The sequence below is a fragment of the Vicugna pacos genome, chromosome X (genome assembly GCF_048564905.1).
Source record: "Vicugna pacos chromosome X, VicPac4, whole genome shotgun sequence".
NCBI lineage: Eukaryota > Metazoa > Chordata > Mammalia > Artiodactyla > Camelidae > Vicugna > Vicugna pacos.
Window position 1 is genome coordinate 108,183,939 of NC_133023.1, and position 24,052 is coordinate 108,207,990.

At 35.7% G+C, this 24,052-nt stretch overlaps 1 protein-coding gene across 2 annotated transcripts in view; it reads left to right on the forward strand.

Annotated features, from left to right (window-relative positions):
- IL13RA2 (interleukin 13 receptor subunit alpha 2) overlaps positions 1–24,052 on the forward strand; it is a 42,730-nt gene that overhangs the window by 13,873 nt on the left and 4,805 nt on the right. For both annotated transcript variants that reach the window (XM_031675295.2, XM_031675294.2), the window contains exons 2-7: positions 14,881–15,007; positions 16,712–16,863; positions 17,882–18,035; positions 18,558–18,678; positions 21,524–21,708; positions 22,616–22,761. In XM_031675295.2, the coding sequence (XP_031531155.2) occupies positions 14,914–15,007; positions 16,712–16,863; positions 17,882–18,035; positions 18,558–18,678; positions 21,524–21,708; positions 22,616–22,761 (852 nt within the window). In that variant the 5' untranslated portion in view covers positions 14,881–14,913. The remainder of the gene's footprint in view (positions 1–14,880; positions 15,008–16,711; positions 16,864–17,881; positions 18,036–18,557; positions 18,679–21,523; positions 21,709–22,615; positions 22,762–24,052) is intronic.

Below are 24,052 nucleotides of genomic sequence, written 5' to 3' on the forward strand. Positions count from 1 at the left end.
AAAAGTGTTGATTGCTATGTTAGAGTTTGTACTTTATTTTATGGGAGGCAATACTGCACAGAGGTTAGGGCACAAATTCTGGAGCAATGCTTGCCTGGCTTTGAATCTGGTTCCATCACTTATTGCCTGTGGGAGCCTGGGATGATCATTTAGCTTTTCTTTGCCTCAGTTTTCTTATTGGTAAAACAGGATGACATAATACCTATCTCATAATGCTGTGGTGAGAATTAAGTGAATCAATACAGTGAAGTGTATATAAAAGCACTTGGCCCACTGTAAGCATACTGAATTGTGAGCTATTATAAATTATCCTGTAGAGCAATGAGAAACCAGTAAAGGAGTTTGAATGGACATGTTTGTGTTTTGAAAAGGTCACACTGGCTACAACATTGAAAATGGCCTGCATCTGACTTACTGTAAGGTGGAAAATTCATCAGGAGGTCATTGCAGTTCATCAGTCAAGAGATGGTGATGATTAGGATTAGGGTCATGACAGTGAAGATGAAGTGATATGGATGGATCACCAAGGTATTTAGAGAAGGGAATCCGTGATGTATGTGGGTATGAAATGATGGTTGAAGATAAATAAGAGAAAGGAATCTAGGATGACTCATCTGTTTCTGGTTTAGGACACTGCTTTGGAAATCATGCTACCGTTTGGTACTGGAAATAGAAGAAAGGGAGATGATGATAAGTCACATTAATGTTTTGAGTATTAATAATCCCCATGTGAATTCATATTCTTTGAAACAAAACTGAATTACATCAGTCATCAGTGTTTTGAAATCATGTATTGAAAGATTACATAGATATTTTAAGAAAATTTGTATAAATGGAATTTATCACTGTTCTAGGGAAGATATACTTTCTTCTCCGGGCCTTTCTTTGATAAGTACAGATTTATTACTTACATAGCTTGAAAATATTATTGGTGACTGATATTGTGGAATTATCAAGATACCATGATGGAGCCCTGGTAACTTTGTTTTGAATCAGGGGTCTGTCAGCTTTCCAAAATGAGAAGATTTCTGGAAATAATTCATTCACAGTCTTAAAGTCATGCCAGTTTATTCATTCATTCATCAGACATTTATTGCCTACTCTGTGACAGACATTATAATAACACAAAAGCAGAAGCCATTTCTGCTCTCATGAACCTTACAATTAACCAAAGTTGATGGATATTATTCAAATAATAACAATGATAAATGTATAACTTTAAATTCTAACTACTTTGAACGGAAGTTTCCAGGGGCAGTATATTATGAGCTAAAAGCAAAGGTTCTACAATCAGACTGATTGGGCTGGAATACTGCTTCCTCCTCCTTACTGTCTGTGTGCTCTTGGGTCAGTTATTTAACCTTTTCGTGTCTCAGTTTCTTGCATAAAATGGAGAAAATAAAATAAGGAGAAGTGAACTTGTCAAAGGGGGATAGAAAGATATACGAATATTCCAGGAAGATGGAACAGCATGTGCACAGGCTCTGTGGTAAGTTTACAGGGCACAAAATAGGAGAATGTAGAAAAAGCATCTGTGGAAGTAGTCAGTGCCATAATACTTAGGGCCTTGAGAGCCAAGTCAAACATTTTTATCTGTATCCCAACATAAGAAGGAAGCCATAAAGAATTTTTAGTAGGGAAGTTGCATAATCATATTTGGATTTGGAAAACAGAAGGAAAGCACTCTGCCTGCAGTGTGGAAATTGAGTAGGGCCAGGGTAAATTCAGAGACATGTATCAAGAAACTATTGCAATCGTCCAGGCAAATTATGATGGTGATTTGGACTGGCATGGGAGGGGAGACAGATATAAGGAGTTTCGTGGGATGTACTTAAAAACATTAAAACAAGCAATCAAACAAACATAAGCTAGAGTGAAAGGAGATGATGGGAAAATCTGTTTTCTCATCTGTATATAAGCCACAGTGATAGACGGTAGAAGCCAAGTATATTTTGTGTTTGTATACGTTTATACATGTATCTCATTGTCTTTTGGTAGTAAGTATCAAGAGAATCAGGAAGGCCTAGGAGTTCCTGAAGAGCATCCTGCCCACTTCTATGGAACGAAGCAGGGTTGGAGGGTAGGAGGTATTAGTCATTCTAACTCTCCCATGGATGCTCAAAGGAAGACAAAACCATGCTTCCATAGGTGTGATTCTATACAAGTAGTTCTCTTTTATCTAGGCATGTTTGACTTTGCTTATCCAGCACTGATTAGTCTCTAACTATGGAATCAGCCATCTCCTTTATCTGGAGCTTTTGCAGGAAGAACAGTGTACATTATTTATGGAATTAGTACTGATTTATTGAGAGGAAACTTAAACCCTAGGGCATTCTGATACTATCCAAAGCATGTAGAATGAGCTGTCAACATACGGAAAATGTGGAGCAGCCTAAGATTGAAAATATGTAAGTGCACCATCAGAAGGAACGTCATTCAGAAAACTGTGGCAGCAGCTCATGGTGGTAGAAAAAGTGCTGTGGTACCTGAGAGCGGCTCATATTAGCAGAATCTCCAGATGGCCAGAGAGAGTTCTCTAGCACTTATTTAGGACAGTAAGGACTTTGAAGTATCAAAGGGGGACATTGAATTGAATTGTTGTCACACTGTATTTTGTCGCTGTGAAAAGTTTCCACTTTAGCAGTTTGTGGTTATAGTATTTGTAAGTGGGATGGTTCAGCATGATTTTTTTCCCCTTAGGTTGGAGGCTTTAACCAAGGAAGTGCTACATAGCTTAAATATAACCCTTGGAAGGAATGAACTTCTGACTCAAAGGCTATGTAGAAAATGAGAGGTTGTACTGTATAATCAAAGTGCATACTTTGATTACTTGGAAATTTGGGCTTAAAGGATTACGAATTTTTAAAGGATTTTATACACAATGCTAAATACTGTTCTAATTAGGTTTCAGGCTCTCCTTGAGTTAGAAAGTGGTTTATTTTGCTGTCATATAACTGTCTGGAGGTAGCTAATCTAGGGCTGCAGGAAGAGTATGCAGGTTTACTGCATGAGGTCAAAGGTCCTGGACTACTCCAGACTCGTTCTGCCATACGTAGAGTTTTTCTCTCATCTGCTTGATCACAGGTGGCTCACTGCCAGGACTATATTCTAAGCAGCAGGATAGAGAAAGGGGAAACGGGGAAGAGAAGAAATGATCCATTCTCTTTAAAGGCATGACCCAGAGACTGGAGATAATACTTCTGTTTATATCTTAGGCAAGAACTTGATACATATCACAGTAGCCTTCATTTTGTGTGGCCATGTGCCCAGCTAAAACATGAGGGTTTCATTACCATTGAAGGAGAGGAGAATGAATATTAGGGGACAGCTAGTAATCTCAGCCAGACCACCTCCAAAAAAGATCTTACCAATTCACATTTCTGCCAGTAGCCTAAGAGAAGGTTCACATTTTGTAGTAACTATTTTGTTTATTAATTTTTGCTTAGATTATAATTAATTTAGCTGTAAGTTTATATAATTTGATTTTTAAAGGTTTTAGTTTCTGAAGTAGTTTTAGATTCTTAGCAAAATTAAGAGGAAGGTACAGAGATTTTCCATATACTTCCTGCCCCCACACGTGCATAGCCACCCCTATTATCAATGTCCTCCATCAGAGCGGTACATTTGTTACAAGTGATGAATCTACATTGACACACCGTAATCACACAAAGTCCATAGTTTCCATTAGGGTTCATTCTTGGTGTTGTATAGTCTATGGGTTTGGGCAAATGTATAATGACATGTATGCATGATTATAATATCATACAGAGTGTTGTCACTGCCCTAAAAATCCTCGGTGCTCTGCCTAGTCATCCCTCTGCCTCAACTGATGTTTTTACTCTCTCCAGAGTTTTGCCTTTTCCATGATGTCATATAGTTGGAATCATAATGTATATTGCCTTTCCAGATTGACTTGTTTTACCTAGTAATATGTACTTAAGTTTCCTCCACATCTTTCCATGGCTTGATAGCTCATTTCTTTTTAGTACTGAATACTATTCTATTGTCTGGATGTACCACAGTTTATTTATCCACTCACCTACTGAGGGACATCTTGGTTGCTTCTAAGTTTTGGTAGTCATGGATAAAGCTGCTATAAACATTTGTGTGCATATTTTTGTGTGAGCATAAATTTTCAACTCCTTTAGGTAAATAATTTAAGGAGTATGGTTGCTGGATCACATGGTAAAAGTAGGCTTAGTCTTGTAAGAAATCACCAAACTTTCTTCCAAAGTGGCTGTACCATTTTGCATCTTACCAGCAATGAATGAGAATTTCTGTTGCTCCACATCCTTGTCATCATTTGTTGTTGTCAGTGTCCTGGATTTTGGCCATTCTAATAGATACGTAGTGAGTAACTTCTTTTTCTTTTCTTTTTTTTTTCTTTTTTTTTTTTTGCTGCTCCTTCAGTAAACTTGAGGGCAGGGTACTCTGTGTCTTGCTTGTTTTCGTATCTGCAGCCTTGAGTGCAAAACGGATGCTCAGGAAACGTCTGTGAAATGAAGATTTGGATGGATGCCTATGTCAGCGTAGGATGGATGGCTGTCCATCCATAGATGGATGTCAGCACCAATGAAGCAATCAAAAGCACCAGCCATAAAAATAGAGACTCTGAGGTTCTATTTTGATAAGAAGATTCTGAAGTCATTTAGGAAACGTTATCTAACCCAGGCTCAAAAGCAGCTATCAAAAACAGTGAGAAAGTGGGTGAGAAGGCAGATTTACCACTTAAGATTATGAAGTGCATTTAGAGCTTTTAAGCAAATAATTATAAAGAACCAGTTCCCTTAAAGCAGGAAATTCATTTTTATGAAGGACAATCACTCAAGTGAAAAATAATAAAGCTCTGCCCACATACAAGTAAAACAATTTTTTTCTCATAAGCACTTTTAAAAAGTAAACTTAAAAGGTTACAAAACTGTTCTAACCTTCAAGTGACGCATGGAAAATATTCTGAAGCCAAAGAACTAATTAAAATGTATTGGAAAGAGAGAATGCTAAGGTATTTTAAAAATAAGGACAGCCAGTGATCCTAAAATACATTTATTTCCACTTAATGGAAAAGTGAAAACATCAGTAAGAAAGAGGAAGAGAGGGAGAAAATGGAAAAAGAAAAGTAGAGAGAATAAAAGAAGAAGAGGGGGCCGAGAGAGAGAGGGACATGAGGGAATAAGAGCCTGAAGGATGAAATAGGATCCTCCACTGTCTGAGTCTCAAATAGGCTACCTATCTAAGCCAGAATACAAATCGTCCTGCGTAGAGATATGTACTTACTGGAACCCTTTGGGAGCATGTGCAGTTATATTGTTTGATCCCTCAGTTTCCAAGTTTTCAAAATACAATCAAGGCTTTATATTCCCATTCTGTATTTTGAAATTGGGACTAGAACCAAAATTTCTGGTATCCCTTGATTCAGATCTTCAATCGTGTTTCTATATCAACAGCCAGATTTTTAAAGTGCTTTATAGAAATACAGCTAAAGTTGTTTCTGATGACTTTTGCTACAGAAGACAAATTTAGAAGAAAAAATGAAATCTCAGATTGCACATAAAAAGTAAAGATGTTCTACAGTCTGGGGAAATGGCAGGTTTTTAAAAAAATAATATTTCTTTGGAAATGTGAGAAGATGGAGATAACTTTACAAAACAATTTGAGCAGATGGAAAGTATTTACCGGTGAAACTAAACTTTGATAGTTTCTAATTGTCTCAGAAATATATTCTACATTGGTATGGTACCCTTTGATAAGTACAATCCTAAAATACTCTGGCCTGCATCCCTCAAATAAGAACACTCACTGTTACTGAACAGGTGTAACAGAAGTCCAAGGGACAGCATGGTCAAGCCTTTATGTGAGATGTTCTTCATTCATGTTATCACGATGGAAGAAATGAGTGGTTTTCTCCTAGCAAGAGTACCTTATGTCCCTTCGTAGCAGACTTCTCAAAAGGGTTATTCATATTCATTGTCTCCAGTTTTCACCCTTCCATTCTTTCCTGAACCCACTTCAATCTGAGTTTTGCTTCAGACTTTCCACTTACTCCCTTATCAACATCACCGATTATCTCCAGTTTGCCAAATTCAGTAGACCATCCTCAGGCCTCATCATACTTGGCCTAACAGCAGCTTTTGGCATTGTCTAGCACTTGAAATGTTAATTTTTTTTACTAGAAATAGTTGTTTCTTTTTAATCAGCTATTGATGGTGTAATAAAATAAATTTAAATGGCACCTAATTTAAACATTTAAAATAGTTCATTGAAGGTTAATCTACAACACAGTATGTTAAGCCTAATTGTCAAAGTAACACCCTTTTTCAAGAAAGATGAAATAGAGGCATGATCAAAATTATGACCAACAATTTGGGTTCATCTGGACATTTATAGATGACTATCCTGGCAGGCACAATGTTGAAAAATCAGTCCATTTGACTTAGAAATAATGTTTAAGATAAAAAAGAAATACTATATACATTTCAGAATTTATACCTGAAATTAAAGAAAAATATCCACCAAATATCACAACAGATCTTTTAATGACTAATTTTTTGTAACATTAAGATTGTTGTTTTAGGGGACACTTTGTCTCTTTGAACATTTAACTAAATGTTCAATGTGTTAAATAATTTACAGAGAGAAATAAGTTTTGTGTTCTGTACAAATTAAAGGACCCAAGAATATAACCCCCTCCCACCACCAAAGCTCAAATTTGCAATAGTCTCAGCAGAAAATCAACAGTTCACAATTTAAACAGAATTTATAGCATTACAAAAATTTACAGGACTCCAGATTACAGTGGCAGAATTGAATGATCAGAATGTAAAAATATTTGTGCAAAACTGCTTTTATTGTTCTTACCATTTAATAGAGATAAAACCTATGAACACACAATGCAATAATGTAGAAAAACAACATTGAAAATAATTCTATCCTTGAAACATTTTCCTCACTTGGTTTCTAGGACACTGCAAACTCTGGGTATATTTACCTCCTTGGCCTCTCCTCAGTGTCCTTTGTTGGTACCTTCTCATCTCTTTGGCCTCCATATATTGGAGGGTCCCACATCTCAGTCCTTGGTCATCTTTTCTTTATGTTACCTACACTATACCCCAGGTGACTTTAACTCTGTAGCTTTAAATATTATCTATATGCTGATGACTCTCAAATATGTATCTATAGCTCTGGTCTTCCCCCTAATCTCCAGAGTCAAGAATCAAGTGTCCAACTGCCTACTCATCTTCTTTCCTTGGATGTTTAGTTATGCAGTTCAAACTAAACCACCCAAAACTGAACTCTTGTCCATCATCCCAAGGCCCCATAAACAGTTATTCAGTTGCCCATGACAAAACTGGAGGCATCATTCTCTGCTGCTGCACGCTCAATCCATCAGTAAAATCCTATCAGCATCTTCACTGCTGTCACCTTGGTCCAAGTCACCATCAGCTCTAACCTGGATTATTGCTTCTACCATTTCCTTCCATGCAGAGTAGCTTTTCAAATCTAGGTTATATCACGTCACTCTACTCACAACTATCCAATTGCTTCACATTTTAGTAAAAATAAATGGGAAATGCACTACCATGACCCACAGTCAGCCTATCTTTGTGACATTATCTAACCTCCTCTGTTTCCTATCCTACTGGTCTTGCTATTCCTGGCACTGCTAAGCTGATTCCCTCCCCAGGGCTTTTAAATGTGCTGTTTCTTCTGCCTGGAACTTTCTTCACCTGTATCCTTACCTGGTTCACTCCCTCACTTCGTTGAGGTCCTCAAGGTTACTTTCTCAGAGAGGCATTCCCCGACCACCCTATCTGAAATGAACCCTCATTACTCTCTTTCATATTATCCTGCTTTACTTTTCTTTATGCAACCTTGGATTATCTGATAGGTTTATTATCTGTCTCCCACACCAGGAAGTTAGTTCCAAGAAAGGAGGTTCTTTGTCTTATATCCCCAGTGACTGGAACAGTACGTGGCATGTAGTAAGCTTTCCAGAAATAATCGTTGAATAATGATAGAAATATTTATGTTTTTATTGACATTCTTTCCCATAACTGATGGCACTATAGATTACATAATACCATATTTTCATGTATTTACAGTTTATACCTTATGGACATTAGAGAACGTACTGGTAGAATAACCTTGAAGCAATGTAAAATCTGCTATTGCACATTTTCTATTGCTTTTACTTAGTATGGAGGGGGTAGGACACACTCTATTATTTACTTTTAAAGTTGTTATGCAAAGTGAATGCTTTGGGTACACAGTGTTTGCTTGCTAACAAGTATTTGGGAGCATCTGGAAATAAGGAGAAGGGTGTTGAACAAAAGAGATTGTTTTGCTAGTTCCAGAGCACTGGTGCCTTTCAAGATACTGCATTGCTCTTCAGCTGTGACTTCATTTGAATCGAATGTAAGGTATATTAAATAATAACAATTTGACCTGTTTTAAGAAATTGATGACTGGGGGATTTTTTTTTAAAGGGTTGTAAAAGCTTGCTGTTGGTTTATTGGATGGGATTATAAACTAAAAACTCTGATCTGCCCAGATTAGAAGCAGATTCTGAAATGTGTAAACTGATTCATGAACTTACGCTATAAACCTGTCATTTGCTATGGTAGTTCAAAACCAAATTTTGTAGCTTTCACAGTGCTTCAGGATACTTGCTAGCTGAATGAACTCAGGATGTCATACAGGAAATGATTATAAAAAAAGAATTAGGAAATAAGATGATTACTTATGTTTTATGAGATTTATTGAATGTATTTCATAAACATCAAGAAACAATGTTAGTGTGTAATGTTGGCAGGATGCAAATATAATCATGATACGTATAAATGGGTGTTAAAGTGGTATTTGTTAAAAAGACGTTCTATCTGTACTTCATTTGTCTATAGTGATTTTCATCATTCAGCATGTGCCTAACTTCTTTGTGTTTTTGTGGTAGGAAATGACTTACACTTGACTAGTGCGTCTTGTCTGATTGAATAGTCCTTTTATGTTTGAAAGTACACAAAGTGATCTTCAGCATTCTTTGTAAACTACTCCACTGCAGGAAATATTATTTACTAGTTATTATCTAAACTTGATTCAACTCGTCAACAGTTCATAGGCTGATTGTACTATTGAGCTATGTACTGATCTCAGTATGTTGTCAGACCTCAAGATCTGACAGGTTCTAGACGTGCTCATTGTGATGTTGAGTCCTGGCTATTCTCTAAAAACTATGATTAGGTATTTGCATATGTTGGATGGACTCCTTGGAATAAGATTAGTTATTCAGGAAGCCAGTGCTTTTGAGTCACATCCTGAAACCATGGATGGATACACAGAAGATTAACCGATGAAACAAAATGATATCCCAGGGATAACTTGTACAAGAGGAAATTCAGCTGCACTAAAGTGAGATTGAAACATAGTATCATATGTTAAAAAGAGCATAGTCTTTAGAATCAGACATACACATCTTTTTTTGCTTAAATTGTATGAACTTGAGTAACTTACTTAAATTTTCTGAGCCTCAAGCAACTCATTTGTAATATTGAGATAATAATAGTAGTAACTATCAACATTTGTAAGACTTAAATGAGCTAATCCATATCAAGTATCTGACACAGAGTTTGATGCCTGGTAAGTGCTTAATAAACTATATTCCCTATTATTATTATTTTCTAAATTCCCTGCCAAAATTAGTGCTAGAGCCCAGAGCTCCTAGTCAATGCCTTCTCATGTAAGACCATAGAAATTTATCATTTCACCCATAGACAACATTTAAGTCTTTGCGATCACCCTGCTTTTCCATTTTTCTCTTCTCAAGCATTACTTCTCTTCTGTTTTCCCATTTTTCCTCCTAGTCCTATTCTAATTGCTTTCACTGATTTTTTTTAGATATTTTAAGTAATGTAAACAGAAAGTATCACATTTTATAACACTGATTTTTTTCCCCTATCCAATGGCAAAAGAAATAACATGGCCATACTTCTTTTAGGTGTTGTTTTTTTAAGAAACCACTTTAGTGACATTGCAAAATTCCATTTATCATTTTCTAATAGATAATTGTTTGTCTTTGCAACTTGGTCACTGCCTTTATGAACAAAACAAGAACCTGTTGTCATTTCAGATTCTTTGGAAAAATCTTTTTTTTTCTTTGTTGAGGTAGAGAAGGAACTTTTCTACAAAACCATATCATGTAAGTGACTGAGTTATTAGCCTTAAAACATATTTCTGCTCCTTACTTCTTTTACCTTCCCTTTCACTTTGGGTTGTGCCAGCAAGTGGGGTCTTGTGCCAGCAAGTGGGGTCTTGTGCACGTTGCGTCACTTCTCAAAGATCCAATTTTACTGATTGTAAATACGTAATACCAACCTTTTACACCTGCAGATTTGTTACAATAATTCAACACATTCTTTGTAAACTATAAAAAGGAAACAAGTGTAAGAAATTATTATTACTAGGACAAAAGTCAGTAAAGGTAGCTAATGGATCAACAAGGGTGGTGGAATCTAGAGGTTAATAATAAGTGCCTAGTTATGAACTGTGCAGAGGTCAATTTTGCTGGATTAGTTGGAGCAAATGTGTAGGCTGGAACAAGTCGTTTTCAAGTTTTTGCTTAGAAGTAAACCCCTCTCAAGTACATAAAGCAATTTTTTATCCTCTTTCACTTTCACGTACATTACCTCATTTAGTCTTAAACATAAAACTGCCAGACTGGTGTCATTACCTCCATTTTATAGATGGAAATTGAGTTTTAATTTACCTCCAAGCACATTAGTGGTTGAAGCAGGACTGAAATCCAGGTTGATATTTGTACTATTATGCCTGTATTATAGAAAGCTCCTCGGCTTTATATCTATTGGTTTACTCAAAGATTAGTTCTGTCAGCTTTTACAACACCATACTATGATTCTAAATTTGCTTTTAGCTTTTAGTTCCACCCATAACCTCTCCTGTCTTGCAACTTGTAGAATCTGTATCCTGACCCACTGGCTGTTTCAGGAATACCTATCTTTTTTTTTTTTAAACATTTTTTTATTGATTTATAATCATTTTACAATGTTGTATCAAATTTCAGTGTAGAGCACAATTTTTCAGTTATACATGAACATATATATAATTCATTGTCACATTTTTTTCTCTGCGAGCTACCATAAGATCTTGTATATATTTCCCTGTGCTATACAGTATAATCTTGTTTATCTATTCTACATTTTGAAATCCCAGTCTAACCCTTCCCACCCCCCGCCATCTTGGCAACCACAAGTTTGTATTCTATGTCTATGAGTCTGTTTCTGTTTTGTATTTATGTTTTGTTTGTTTGGTTGGTTTTTTTAGATTCCACATATGAGCAATCTCATATGGTATTTTTCTTTCTCTTTCTGGCTTACTTCACTTAGAATGACATTCTCCAGGAGCATCCATGTTGCTGCAAATGGCATTATGTTGTCAGTTTCCTATCTTTTTTTAGTGTACTTCATTATCAGACAGAAAGGGAAGTGTTAGAGATTTTAATTAATGTCTCTTAAGTGGAGAGGAGAAAAAAAGAGGAGCTGTGATAATTGCTTATGATAGTCCATTTCTTGAGAAACCATATTATTGGTAAGTACCTGGAGTTTCTCCAATAATGCAAGGATTATCCCAGCCAGCTCTTAGAATGAAGGGATTATGTAACATGGCTTTGAAGAGGTGGGCAAGTGAAGCTGAAAACAGGAAATAGTTTTAGGCTTGCCACTTCAAAGGATATTCTTAATGGGAAACTGTCTAAGCAAAAGTGTTGTGTGAAACTGAGTGCGTAGAAACAGGAAGCTACTTTCTACATTGATCTTAGGTATGGAGAATGCCTCATATAGTGGTTATCATCAAGGACTCTGGCACTAGACTGTCTGGATTTAAATCCAGATTTCACCACTTATGGCCTGTAGTGACTTGCAGGAAGTTGTTAAATTTCTCCTTGTTTCAGTTTCTGGTCTCTAAAGAGGGAATAAAAATAATACATACACCCAAGGCTGTCTGTGAGTATCATATGAGGTTATGCATGTTAAGTGCTTGGCACAAGTCAGTGCCTGGGATGCTGGGAATGCTAACTAAATGGTAGAAGGTATTATTATTATTATTATTATTATTACAGATATTATGACTCATCACTTGGACCTTGTATCTTGGACAAAATTTAGCTGGAATAGTATTTGGCAAAAAAAAAAAAAGATGCTCAGTGAAGGTTTATTGAATTTTTTCTCTGCCAAAAATGTCATGATGATAAACTGTGTGGTAGTGTTAATGATGTGGGTGATGACAGAAAGTTGAGGAAGGTTTGTGGGGAGACTTCTGGTAGGATACGTGTTAGACAGGCTCCTTATAACAAGAAGATTTATTTGCTAGTCAGTGGAAAGGGCTCAAGAGAGCTGGTTTTCAGTCCTAGCTCTGCCACCAATAAGTTGTGTGAGTTTGGACAACTCACATTCCTCTCTGGGTATTTCCTCATTTTAAAAAATAAGGAGTTAAGACCAGATGAGTGGTTGTTAACTGTGGGCTAGGGGTGGGAGGATATCAGAAACTTTCGAATTTTGTATGTCTGTGTTTCCATTCCTCATCTTCCCTTTGTCTTTAAGTCCTTTCCCCTCTTGTGAAAAACTCTATCATTCCTGGTAACCATATAGTATATAAAGCACCTCATTGTTCTAGTGACAATCCTTTAACCCAGAAGCCAAGGAAATAATTATCTTCAGGTTCCTTTGGGTAAGAAAGTCTAGGTGGGGCACTAAGTGTATTTCAGGAACTCCTTTTTTGGGTTTGTAGATAAGTGACTCAGAAAGTCAGCTATCTCATTTCCTGCCTTTGCTTAAATGTGTTGGGCTGATCCAGGAAATGCTATTTGATAGCCTGAGTCAAATTTCAGTAGCCTATAAATAGACTAGAAGTGAGGTATTTTTATCTCTTTACTTGGCATTTATGCTGTACATGACACAGGGCTATGAGATATTTAAGGACAGATTGATAGGGGAGAGAGAACTTTAAGATCTCTCTGAGAGCGTTTTAAGGGAAGCCTGATTGTCTTAGTCCTTACAGGTAATAGGAAAGGATTTCTCTTTGTCAGACCTATTCCCTTGGATCCAAAAGTACCCCATGTGTTCATCTCAATCTGTAAGTGGAGCTCTATGGCAGAAATGTGGTCTTCTGTTGACCAAACCTACTTACTACTTACAGATGCCTTGGAAGGCAGCAATGAGCTGGTGATGGGGAGGAAGGAATAGAGGAGAGAAATTCATTGGACTTTAGTAAGAGAAAATGCATCCTCTTAGGATTTTATGACACATAGGAAAAGAAATACCATGGTATTGACTCGGCCTGGATAGCTACTTGAAGGAAGTCTTAGATGCTGGAGTCCCACAGGAAAAGCTTTCATAATCTTTAGTCAAACATGTGGGATCCAGCATAGTAGTATGGAAGTGCATGGGACTGGGAATCATGTTTGTCCTACTTCCAGCTCTATTACTAACTCTGATACTAGTTGTGTAATCTTGGGCAAATCTTTTACTTCCCAATATATAAAGGGGGATTGGACTAACATTACCTCCAGTATACTTGCTGGCTCTAACAGTTTGATTCCAAGATTCTATTATGTAATTATTGAAGCCTACCAACATGAGAACATGACATATGGGCCAGGTAAGATGAAGAGGGTGGGCAGGGAGAGAGGGTCACTCCTGGTTAATTAATTTATGTAGGAAAAAAGAAAGACAGTCTCTGACTGTTAGGGTAAGTGACCTTTAATCCTTAATTTCCTGCGAAATTGTTGGTTTTAGGAATATAGACTGAAAGACAAGCATGGAACTGGAAATAGTGATTTTTCATTGAAAGGAGAGTATTTTTTGATTGAGTATTTGGAGACATGAATCCTTTAATTTTGAACATTAAACAATATTCTTCAATAATAAAAAGATAATTAAACTGTATTCTGTGGCAATGAAGTGCTGTTTTAAGAAAGAGGTGCTAAATTCAGATTTATCCTTTAAAAGAGTCATTCTTGCTGTATGTGGTATGAAGAGTGGTTTGGAGGCAGGAAAGACCAAATGAGGAGGTCCCTGATGATGAGATCCTCAATTTAGGAAGGGGTAGTGATAATGCAGAGATTGGTTGGGAGAGGGAGGAGTTGAGGAAGACTCTCAGGTTTCCAGTTTGGGCAACTGGGAAGATAATGGTGCCATTTACTGACATACAGAATACAGGGAAGAGTAGAACAGATAGAAGAGTAGATGATGATGATTTAACATTTATGAAGAAATGAAGCAAAGTTCTGAGTTACCTGAGGCTTTGTCGTAGATTTGGAGCCTTCTCAATATTCAGATAACTTTCGAATCCTTTTTTAATCTCAGAAATGAGTATATGTATGTATTAGTGTGTCTTTCTTGTTGCTAGGGGAGGGGATTGCTATGGACACTAATGATACCATCATTCATAATTCCTCTTGTCAATCAATAAGAACACTTAAGTAGGTCTGGCTCAGTCTTCAGGCTGGAAGCTTTTTGAAGTCATCTTATCCATGGCATGTGATGTATAGAAAGTATGTGTGTGTGGGACGTGGTTGTTGGGGGTGGGGGTGGGTGAAGGGATATGTTTGTTTCTTTTGCTTTGTTTTTGCTCTTATAAGAAGGATGAAACTAAAATTCTCCCTTTCCAATTATGTTGGTTCGAGACTTGTTTTTTGTTTTGTTTCTATGGTTTAGAGGGGCCCAGTTTTCCCCACTCTTGATAGAAAGCACACAGACAGTTTCCAAATGTATTTTAATCACATTTAGTCCTTTCTGAAGTACAATAAAGTTAAAATTTATATTTATATTTTAAGTAAAAAAATTTAAAATATATGTTATATTTTTCTCTTCTTAGAGTAGAAATTTCAAGATATTAAATTTTGGAGAAATGGCTTTCCTTCATTTGGATATCAGATGCTTATATACCCTTCTTATTTGCACAGCATTTGGCTCTACTTTGTCTTCAAATGCCGAGATAAAAGGTAAACAAACAATGGAATAGTTTCAAAATTAGGGATATTAACTGTCTTTTCAACCTACTCTGTAAAAGTGTATACCAAATAGGTGGATTGTTATTGGAAATATTTCAAGAAGTCCATACACAAAAGATATGCTCTTACTAGTCGGCCTTATGTATAAGGTAACTGATGATAACAAACATTTTGTGGGATAAAAGCCAAACTAAAAGACTTTCCATACCATTTCTAACAAATAGGTTAATTATCTGTAACTTCATTGCGGAGGCCCCAACTAACTGAAAACTTTTCTAAACTACTATCCTTAACTTTTAAGACAATTACATAAATTTTAGAAATACAGAGATTTAAATAAAATTGAAAGATAATTACAGAATTATTAAATCATGTCTAATAAACTTTCTTCATTGTGTAAGGTAATTAGAACAATGCATTCAACAAAGATTTCTCATCCTGAGTTGAAACAGAATTGTCATTTCATCCTGAATTGAGAACTTTACTGGTTCGTGGGGGTCCCATTTCAAATCATTATTTGTGCCACCAGTTCATCTGTGGATTGTTTTCCTCACTCAATAAGTAATATTAAGGGAAGTATTAAAATGAATAATAGGGCAGGAATGAGAGGAAATTATTAACAGATAGGCAACATGAGGACAGTACTATAGTACTACTAGATTTGCTAGTAGGAAAGTTTATAATTTGTTTGTTTTAAATCACCAGATGGGATAGCCACTGCCTCCCACTGCCCCCTCCCTCAAAATAAAAAGGGGCTGTTTCCTGATGTCATTCTACTCGGCTGCCTGCCACTTTTTCTTGAGTCTTTCCAAAGACTGGCTCTGGTTTGCAATACTCTAGTTGGCTAGAGGATTCAATTATCCAGAATGCATCAAAAAGATCTTCCAGTTCTCCTAATTCTTAAGGCACTTAACCATAGTAGCCATATTTTGTATTTTCTATCCCTTTTGTGTGTGTGCCATGATATATGCATATAGTAAACAATGGATTAATACTGACTGATTCTTGCTATTAGAGAGATTTATATAATAGAGTCTTCCCATGTAGATCACATTCTGGTCTATATGACCACAGAGATAACTCCATGTTTAATTTCTTGTTTCCATGAAAACTTAGTACTTAGCTAGGTTAAGTCACATTTTGCATATGTGATTTCTTAAATAAGGGACAACTATATAGCAGTAATCTAGATTTTTAAAAACAGCTTTATTGAAATATAATTTACAAAACATAAAACTCACCCTTTTAAACTGTACTATTTAGTGATTTTTAGTATATTCACCAAGTTGTATAACAGCACAATTATCAAATTCCAGAATATTTACATCAGTCCTAAATGCATTCAGCAATCACATCTCATTTTCTTCTCCCTCTAGACCCTAGCAATCACTAAGTGATTTTCTGTCTCTATGGATCTGCCTATTCTGATATTTCACATAAATGGAATCATACAATATGTGGTCTTTTGTGATTGGCTTCTTTCAGTTAGCTTAATATTTTCAAGGTTCGTTCATGTTGTAGCATGTACCAGTATTTCATTCTTTCTTATGGCTAGATAATATTCCATTGTATGGATGTATCACAGTTTATTTATCCATTCACCACTTGATGGACATATGAAAGTAACCTAGATTTAGCAATGTTTGTCATGAGATATAGGAAAAAAGTAAAAATATTTTATTGATTTTATTTCAGTTAATCCTCCTCAGGATTTTGAAATAGTGGATCCTGGATATTTGGGTTATCTCTGTTTGCAGTGGCAACCTCCGCTGTCTCTGGATAATTTTAAGGAATGCACAATAGAATATGAATTAAAATACCGAAACATTGATAGTGAAAGTTGGAAGGTAAGCAAAGCAGGCACTTAAGATATTAGAGAGATTATTAGTTTTCTTGTGATTCCTGATGTCAGTATCTACCTTTATTCCTGTATCTCAGTAGCTATTCCTGCTGCTATCTCCTGTGCATCCTGCCACGTATATTTTCACCCCACCCAGGTACATTGGAAATACAGGAAAAAAGAAAACTTGGTCCCATGGAATATGGACTTGAAGAGTACTTACACATTTTACCATCTTCTGAAGTTACTTACATACCTATATATGGGTCTTATATTTGCTACTGAGCTATGTGAACTTTTTCTCTGTAGGAATCAAGCCATATTATCTTTGTACTCTGCCCATAGAACACAGCATGGTTCTTTGCATATATTGCAGTAAGTGCTCAATGAAAGTTTACTGAAATATTAACTATATACAAAGTCAATAAGCACGTTCATTCAAAGATTTCTGTTGTAGAAGGCATTCTGTTATCTTCCTAATTCAGCTAGGTAGTTTCAAGGGACGATTCAAACCAAATGTTCATTGAGCAATTTTTGTGCCAGGCACTCTGCTAGCTAGGTATCAGGAATAGAAGGATAAATGATATATGATTTTAGACCTTCAGGAGGTCACACACTTTGTCTGGTTTTCTCCAGTTACTTCCAAGATTTTATGTGATTCCTGAAGAGTTCATATGATATTTGAAAGGTGATGAATTATTTGTCTTGTAATATGCATGTGGTATGTGAAAATTATCTTTTGATCTCAAGATGGTTATAGCTCAAGTTCCTGCCACAGAGCCATTTTTCTTGGTTTTTGGGGGAGAATGAGATGTTAATATTCAAATGATCTCATCAAATGATATAATATGTACAAGTGAGCTCTGTCAGAAATATATCTGGGGCATTTTATCAGATAATCATCAGAAATTTCTTAGCTATTAGGAACTCTCCAGGATATTAATGACTTCTTAGCCTTGTTAATGTGGCCCCTGATGCCATTATTGTTTCGAAGCTTGACTTTGTCTCATCTTTTTATCAAACAGACGATCATTACTAAGAAGCTGTATTATAAAGACGGATTTGATCTTAACAAAGGTGTTGAAGCAAAGATACACACACTTCTGACAGGGCAGTGCACAAACGGTTCAGAAGTTCAAAGCTCATGGTCAGAAGCTACTTATTGGACATCAACACAAGGTTAAAACAAAGCTTTCTTTTTATGTTTAATAATGTCAGAACAGTCTATGTAGGAAGTAGTCCCTTAACCCTGATACACCAGATTGTATGTACAATTGAGAATGTGGCACAAAAAAGAATCCTTAGGAGTGGGTGACTGGCCTTTGTGAATTCTTTAAATCAGCAAACACATTTGGCAAAACCTACATCTTGTTAGGCTGATATAGTTCCCAGTTTGGGCCTCATATTAGTAAAATGGATATGAGTATTTACACAATAGCTCAGAGCATCTTAGAATTATTAATTTAGTACTTTGCTTGTGCTTACACTAGTACCAGTAAATGAGCCCTCAAAAATTTTTGATTTTACACACTCCACTTACAGTGAAGTGATTTCCAACAACTTCCTTCTGGGGTATTCCTGATTATGTTGATTGCTAAGTGAAATGGAGAAGTCCAAGGAAATGAAATACAATTGCATAATGGTTTTCCAAATGATTCATCACCATGTCTTTCAAGCATTCACAGTTTATTCATTTCTTAGGAAATCTGGAAACTAAAATTCAGGATATGGATTGTGTATATTACAACTGGCAATATTTACTATGCTCTTGGAAACCTGGCATGGGTGTCCATTTTGATACCAATTACAGCTTGTTTTACTGGTAAGTATTTTTAACAGTAAGAATTCCATATTAGGAAGATATCTGTCAAAATTAATCCACAGTATGAGTAACTGTATTTTCACTAAATTAAATGATATTTTTTCAGAGTTGTATTTATGATGAGGTTATTTAAAATTATTTGGGGTTTTCAATGGGAGTAAGTAGGTTTAGGCTGTAGCTAATAGAATGCACTCTATGGGTGATATAAGGAATGCAATAATTGTTTCTGTACTGGATTAAATTTTGTATCTTTTAGATAGATGGAGTTATAACCTAAAAAATTTTGGCATATTTCATATTCTTGCCTTTTAAAAAAAGCTATTAAAACTGGATCCTTCTTCTGACTTTTCTACTTTTGTTAACTGTCACGGAGGCTTTATACTTAGAGCCATCTTGAATCTTCTATCTCCTTCATTTCTTAATTGTTTCATGGTAACACTGATCACCATGATCAACACTGATGCTCCTTTGCAAGGTCTCACATCTGTTCTTTACTTCACATCTCTACTGTAAGAACTCTTCTTTAGACTTACCTCATTCCACACCTGGATTATTGCCATAGCCTCCCAAATTTATTATATTTTTAATTGAGGTACAGTCAGTTACAATGTGTCAATTTCTGGTGTATAGCACAATGTCCCAGTCATGCATATATATACATATATTTGTTTTCGTATTCTTTTTCATTAAAGGTTATTACAAGGTATTGAACATAGTTCCCTGTGCTATATAGAGGAAAATTTGTTTAAAAATCTACTTTTATATGTAGTCATAGCCTCCCAAATGATGATCTTTCTGCTTCTAGTCTCTCCTATTTGTTCTGCACGCTGTAGCTGGATTTATCTCCCTATTCTGCTATTTTCATATGCCATTCATTTGCTCAAAAACCTCCAGTGGCTATTCATTGCCTCCAGGATAAAATCCAGGCTGCCACTCATCTCTGCCTCACTATATCACTGCCTTTCCAACATTACCTTCTACTATCAGAATGTTAGTATGAATGAATGTTAGCAAAATGAATGTTCCACTCCATTTAGATCCATCTCTACATTTTTTTCTCACCCATATTATGATCTTTTATGCCTTTGTGTGCACTGCTATCTAGAATACCATCTGGCTGTCTCTGTCACTAACTTATCCATCCTTCAAGGCCCATCTGGTACTCAATTTCGTTAACTCTTTACTGATCACATTAGTTTCTGTTCAGTTTTTCTCTGAACTATTACTTATTATAGCTCTTACTCATTGTCCAGATGACCTTTAAATTTTTGTCATACATGTATGTTTTGTCACCTCTCTTAAATTTTTAAGAGATTGATAGGCATGGCCAATTTCTTATATTTCTCTTGACTATCTCTGCTGTGCTATGCCCATAGTAGATTATCACTAAATATTCATTAAATGAATATGCCAAATGATGATAGCATTGATAAGTTGATAGGTAAGTGTCAGAACTTACGCATTTTTAAATACCAGAAAAAACAAAAGAGGACAAAGTGTTACTCTTTGTGAGTTTCAGGCCCAAATTATGGTGTTTTTCTTTAGAAAATCATAATATATAAGCAATAAGGTATAAGCTATTAACAGTCCTGAGTACTGGTTTCTAATCTATGCACTGGCATCATTCAACTTAATGGTCTTGAGTAAGCAATTTCCCTTTTGAGGAAGTCTCAGTTTCCTCATCTGGAATTGGATGGGTCAATTTTTAAGGTCTGGCTTATTTGTCCATTAATTCAACAAATGTTAAGCAATTATTAAATGCCAGACATTGTTCTAGGTAAAGAGAATAAAAGTGTAAATAGGACAAAATCTCTGTCCTCTTGTACATCGTAGCTCATGTTTAACATAACTTTATCCTCAGTAAAGTAGTGAAAGATAGATATTAACATTTTAGAGACTGGAAAATAAGGGTACTATGAGGCTTTCCACTGGCATAAAGTAAATCTGTGTATCAAGCCTAGAACACAAGTCTCCCAAACTCTGATCAGGTAAACTAACTCAGAGACTACAATTCTGCAGACTCGACCTAAAGTAAATACTTGGCATAAGGTGAATTCAGTAGAGTCCAGATATTGGTACCAGGACCTTATGAGCTGCTAGATTGGCCTCATTTCAAAAAAAGATTTTGGCTGCTTTTACAGACAATATCACATTTTGCATTATAAGCTATTGTTTAGGAAAATAAACCGGGCATTTGTTCCTTTGGAATTCAGTAGGGAAATTCCCCCTAATTCCCATTAGCTTTGTTACTGGAAAGAGGTTAACTTGCAATGATATCTAGGAGAGTGGGGAATTAAATATTTACTTGCCAAACAGCTCTTCTTTTTCTTTTTGAGCCCATGTTGGCTTTTCTGAGGTTTATCTCTTCATGGATATTAAATCCTCGGAGGATTTTCATTCATTTTATTAAACATAAGAATATTTTGTAAGTCTGCTTTTAAATATGCTTTCTTCTAATAAGTTCTCCAGTACAATGTAAGAAAAGCAGTATCATCCAGGATTATCAATATAAACCCCACATTTTCTTAATAGGAATCTTATTCTTTGATTCACAAATTCTGTTGGTGAGTCAACATAACCTAACTGTAAGAGTAAGAATTTTTGCCTTATCTTTGAGATTTTGTAAGACTCCCACCAGATTGTAAATTCTGTCGCCTATATCTGTTTTCCTTACTGTTGTAACCTTAGCGTTTATTATAGGATATGGCACATAGTTGGTCCTCAATAAATATTGCAAGTTATTAAATGATTTGTTATTTACCTGGTATCTTAAAATAATTGAAAATAGAACACCATGCTACTAGAAGATACTAGTAAACAACTCTTACAACATTTCTTTTTATAGGTATGAGGGCTTGGACCATGCAGTACAGTGTGCAGATTACATCAAGGCTAATGGAAAAAATATTGGATGCAGGTTTCCTTATTTGGAGTCATCAGACTATAAAGATTTCTACATCTGTGTTAATGGATCATCAGAATCTCAGGCTATCACTCCGAGCTATTTCATTTTTCAGCTTCAAAATATAGGTGAAGTAAACAAACAACTTCAAAATGTTTCTAGTTTTAGATCATTTACAACCATGTTAAAGAGAGAGAGATACCTACAGAAATGCTAAGCCAGAAAAATGGGGGCCAACAGAGCATACAAGGAAGCACTGATTAAATATAAAAGTATGGAAGATAAGGAATTGAATGAATATAAAGTATCATTTTTATTTAGAACTCACAATTTGTTTCCCAGCCTCAGAATCTGTCTAGTATTTTTTTTTTTGTCTAGACAGTATTTTTGTCTAGTATTAGTGATGGAGTAATTAGGGAAGCACTTATTCCCAAGCCTCAATAGGCAAATGATTGGATATTGTCTGCATCTGTGTTCTGAGTCCTAACAGTTACAAGAATGACAGGTTCTACAGTCAGCCATATCTGGGTCTGAATCTTGAATTTACCACTTTCTAAACGTATGACTTTGGACGAGTTACTTTAAACATGCTTCAATTTCCCTGTCAGTAAAATGAAGACAATAGAGGACCACCTCATAGATTTATTGTGAGACATGAATAGTTTATGACATAACTTTTTTGGTTGTGTGTCTGACACATCATAAGCTCTAAATAACAATTAGCTGTTAATAAAAATAGTAGTAATTGTTGTGGTAGTTGTTTCTAATGCTGTAAAATGGAAACAATAACTGTAATGATTTGGATCTTCTAACGTTTGTACTTAAATATTTGCCAATATGTGACTTATCAAAAATTAGTCCCCCAAATAACCAAGTTTCTTAATAAACTAATCTTGGTTGGCAAGCAGCTTTGGTGTTAATTCACATTTTGGAGGATAGTCTTAAGCCACCTGATTCATCCTGGAGACTTTTGATAAGAGCTACTGCTAAACTTTAATAACCTCCATGTTGAAATGGTCTCCTTTTAATTTTCAGTTAAACCTTTGCCACCAGACGACCTTAGTTTTTCTGTGAAGAATTCAAAAGAAATTAACTTGAAATGGAGCATCCCCAGAGGACCTATTCCAGCAAAGTGTTTCATTTATGAAATTGAGTTTAAAGAAGATGATACTGCCTGGGTGGTATGGACATTGTGATTACTTGGGGAAATCATGAAGTTAGCCTATTAAATAAAATAGCAAACAATAAGAACCAAAATCAGTTACTATCAGTATGAGGAATAGAACATGGCATATACTTTTAATTTCCGGAAAACCAAATAATCTAGGGGATGAAAGAAAGATTCTTGCTGTCTGAAAGTTTAATCAATCATACCGATTTTAAAGCTACACAGGCCCTTAGAGATAATCTCGTCACTTCTTTCCAATATTGTGTCAAAAAATTAAAGTTGTCAAGCACATGCATAAGATGGATTGTGAAGACGCCTCAAGTAACAAGAAACTGAAACAAAAAGCACAAAGAAACATAAAAACCACTTCTTGGGGAACAACCATCAGGTCCAAATTAGCGTAGAGTCTGGCAGGGCTACTGGAGAATTGCTTGTAGCAGGGAAGAGGGGTAAATTGTGGAAGCAGGCAATGGTTGCAAGACTAATTACCCCCCAGCACTAATAATGTGGTGATGCCTTTAGCCCACGTTGTTATATATTAATTTTATTCATCGGTTTTTAATTTAGGGAGTGGTGGAGACAAGTAGATGAGCCATTAGTTCTAATCAGTTTGTTTCATATACAGATGAGAAAACTGGGAGTTGAATTGATTTATAAATCCCAAGGAAGTGAAGTGACTTAAAGTCAAATTGCACAGCTAGAACGAGAATCCAAATCTTATTCCCAGTCCACTTTAACCTACACTGTATTATGCTGGTTCCCAAGAAAAAATATAACAAAAAGAAAGCTGTAATTTTGGATAAGAAAAATTCTTCAGCTCTTTGAAATACAAAATTGAAGTAATCACTTCAGTGATTTTTTTTTTTTCCTTTTGAGCTCATTCAGCCTATATATCTTCATATCAGAAGGGGTAGTTTCATGTCAAGCCCTGAGCGTTGTTGCACTGATCTCATGATGGTTAAGCAAAATAAGAATGAGGGAAAAAAGAACCTTTGTGTTTATGAACTCTATAATCTCCATAGAAATCACATTCACATGATGACTCTTTTTGCTAACTCAGTATATATAGCATTTTCCAGTTTATAGGATCTGGGAAATTTGACACTAATCCAAATACTGGGTGTCATAAACACCAAAACACCAAAACTACCTAGGAATTTTGTCCTGAGACACCTGTCCTTTACTACTAGAGATCCATTACCAGTATAGAAAAATTTAAAAATATAGATAAGGAAGAGAAAAATGAAAAACAAAACAAAAAAAATACCATACAGGGAGATAATCACTGAAATATACCTTTCTAG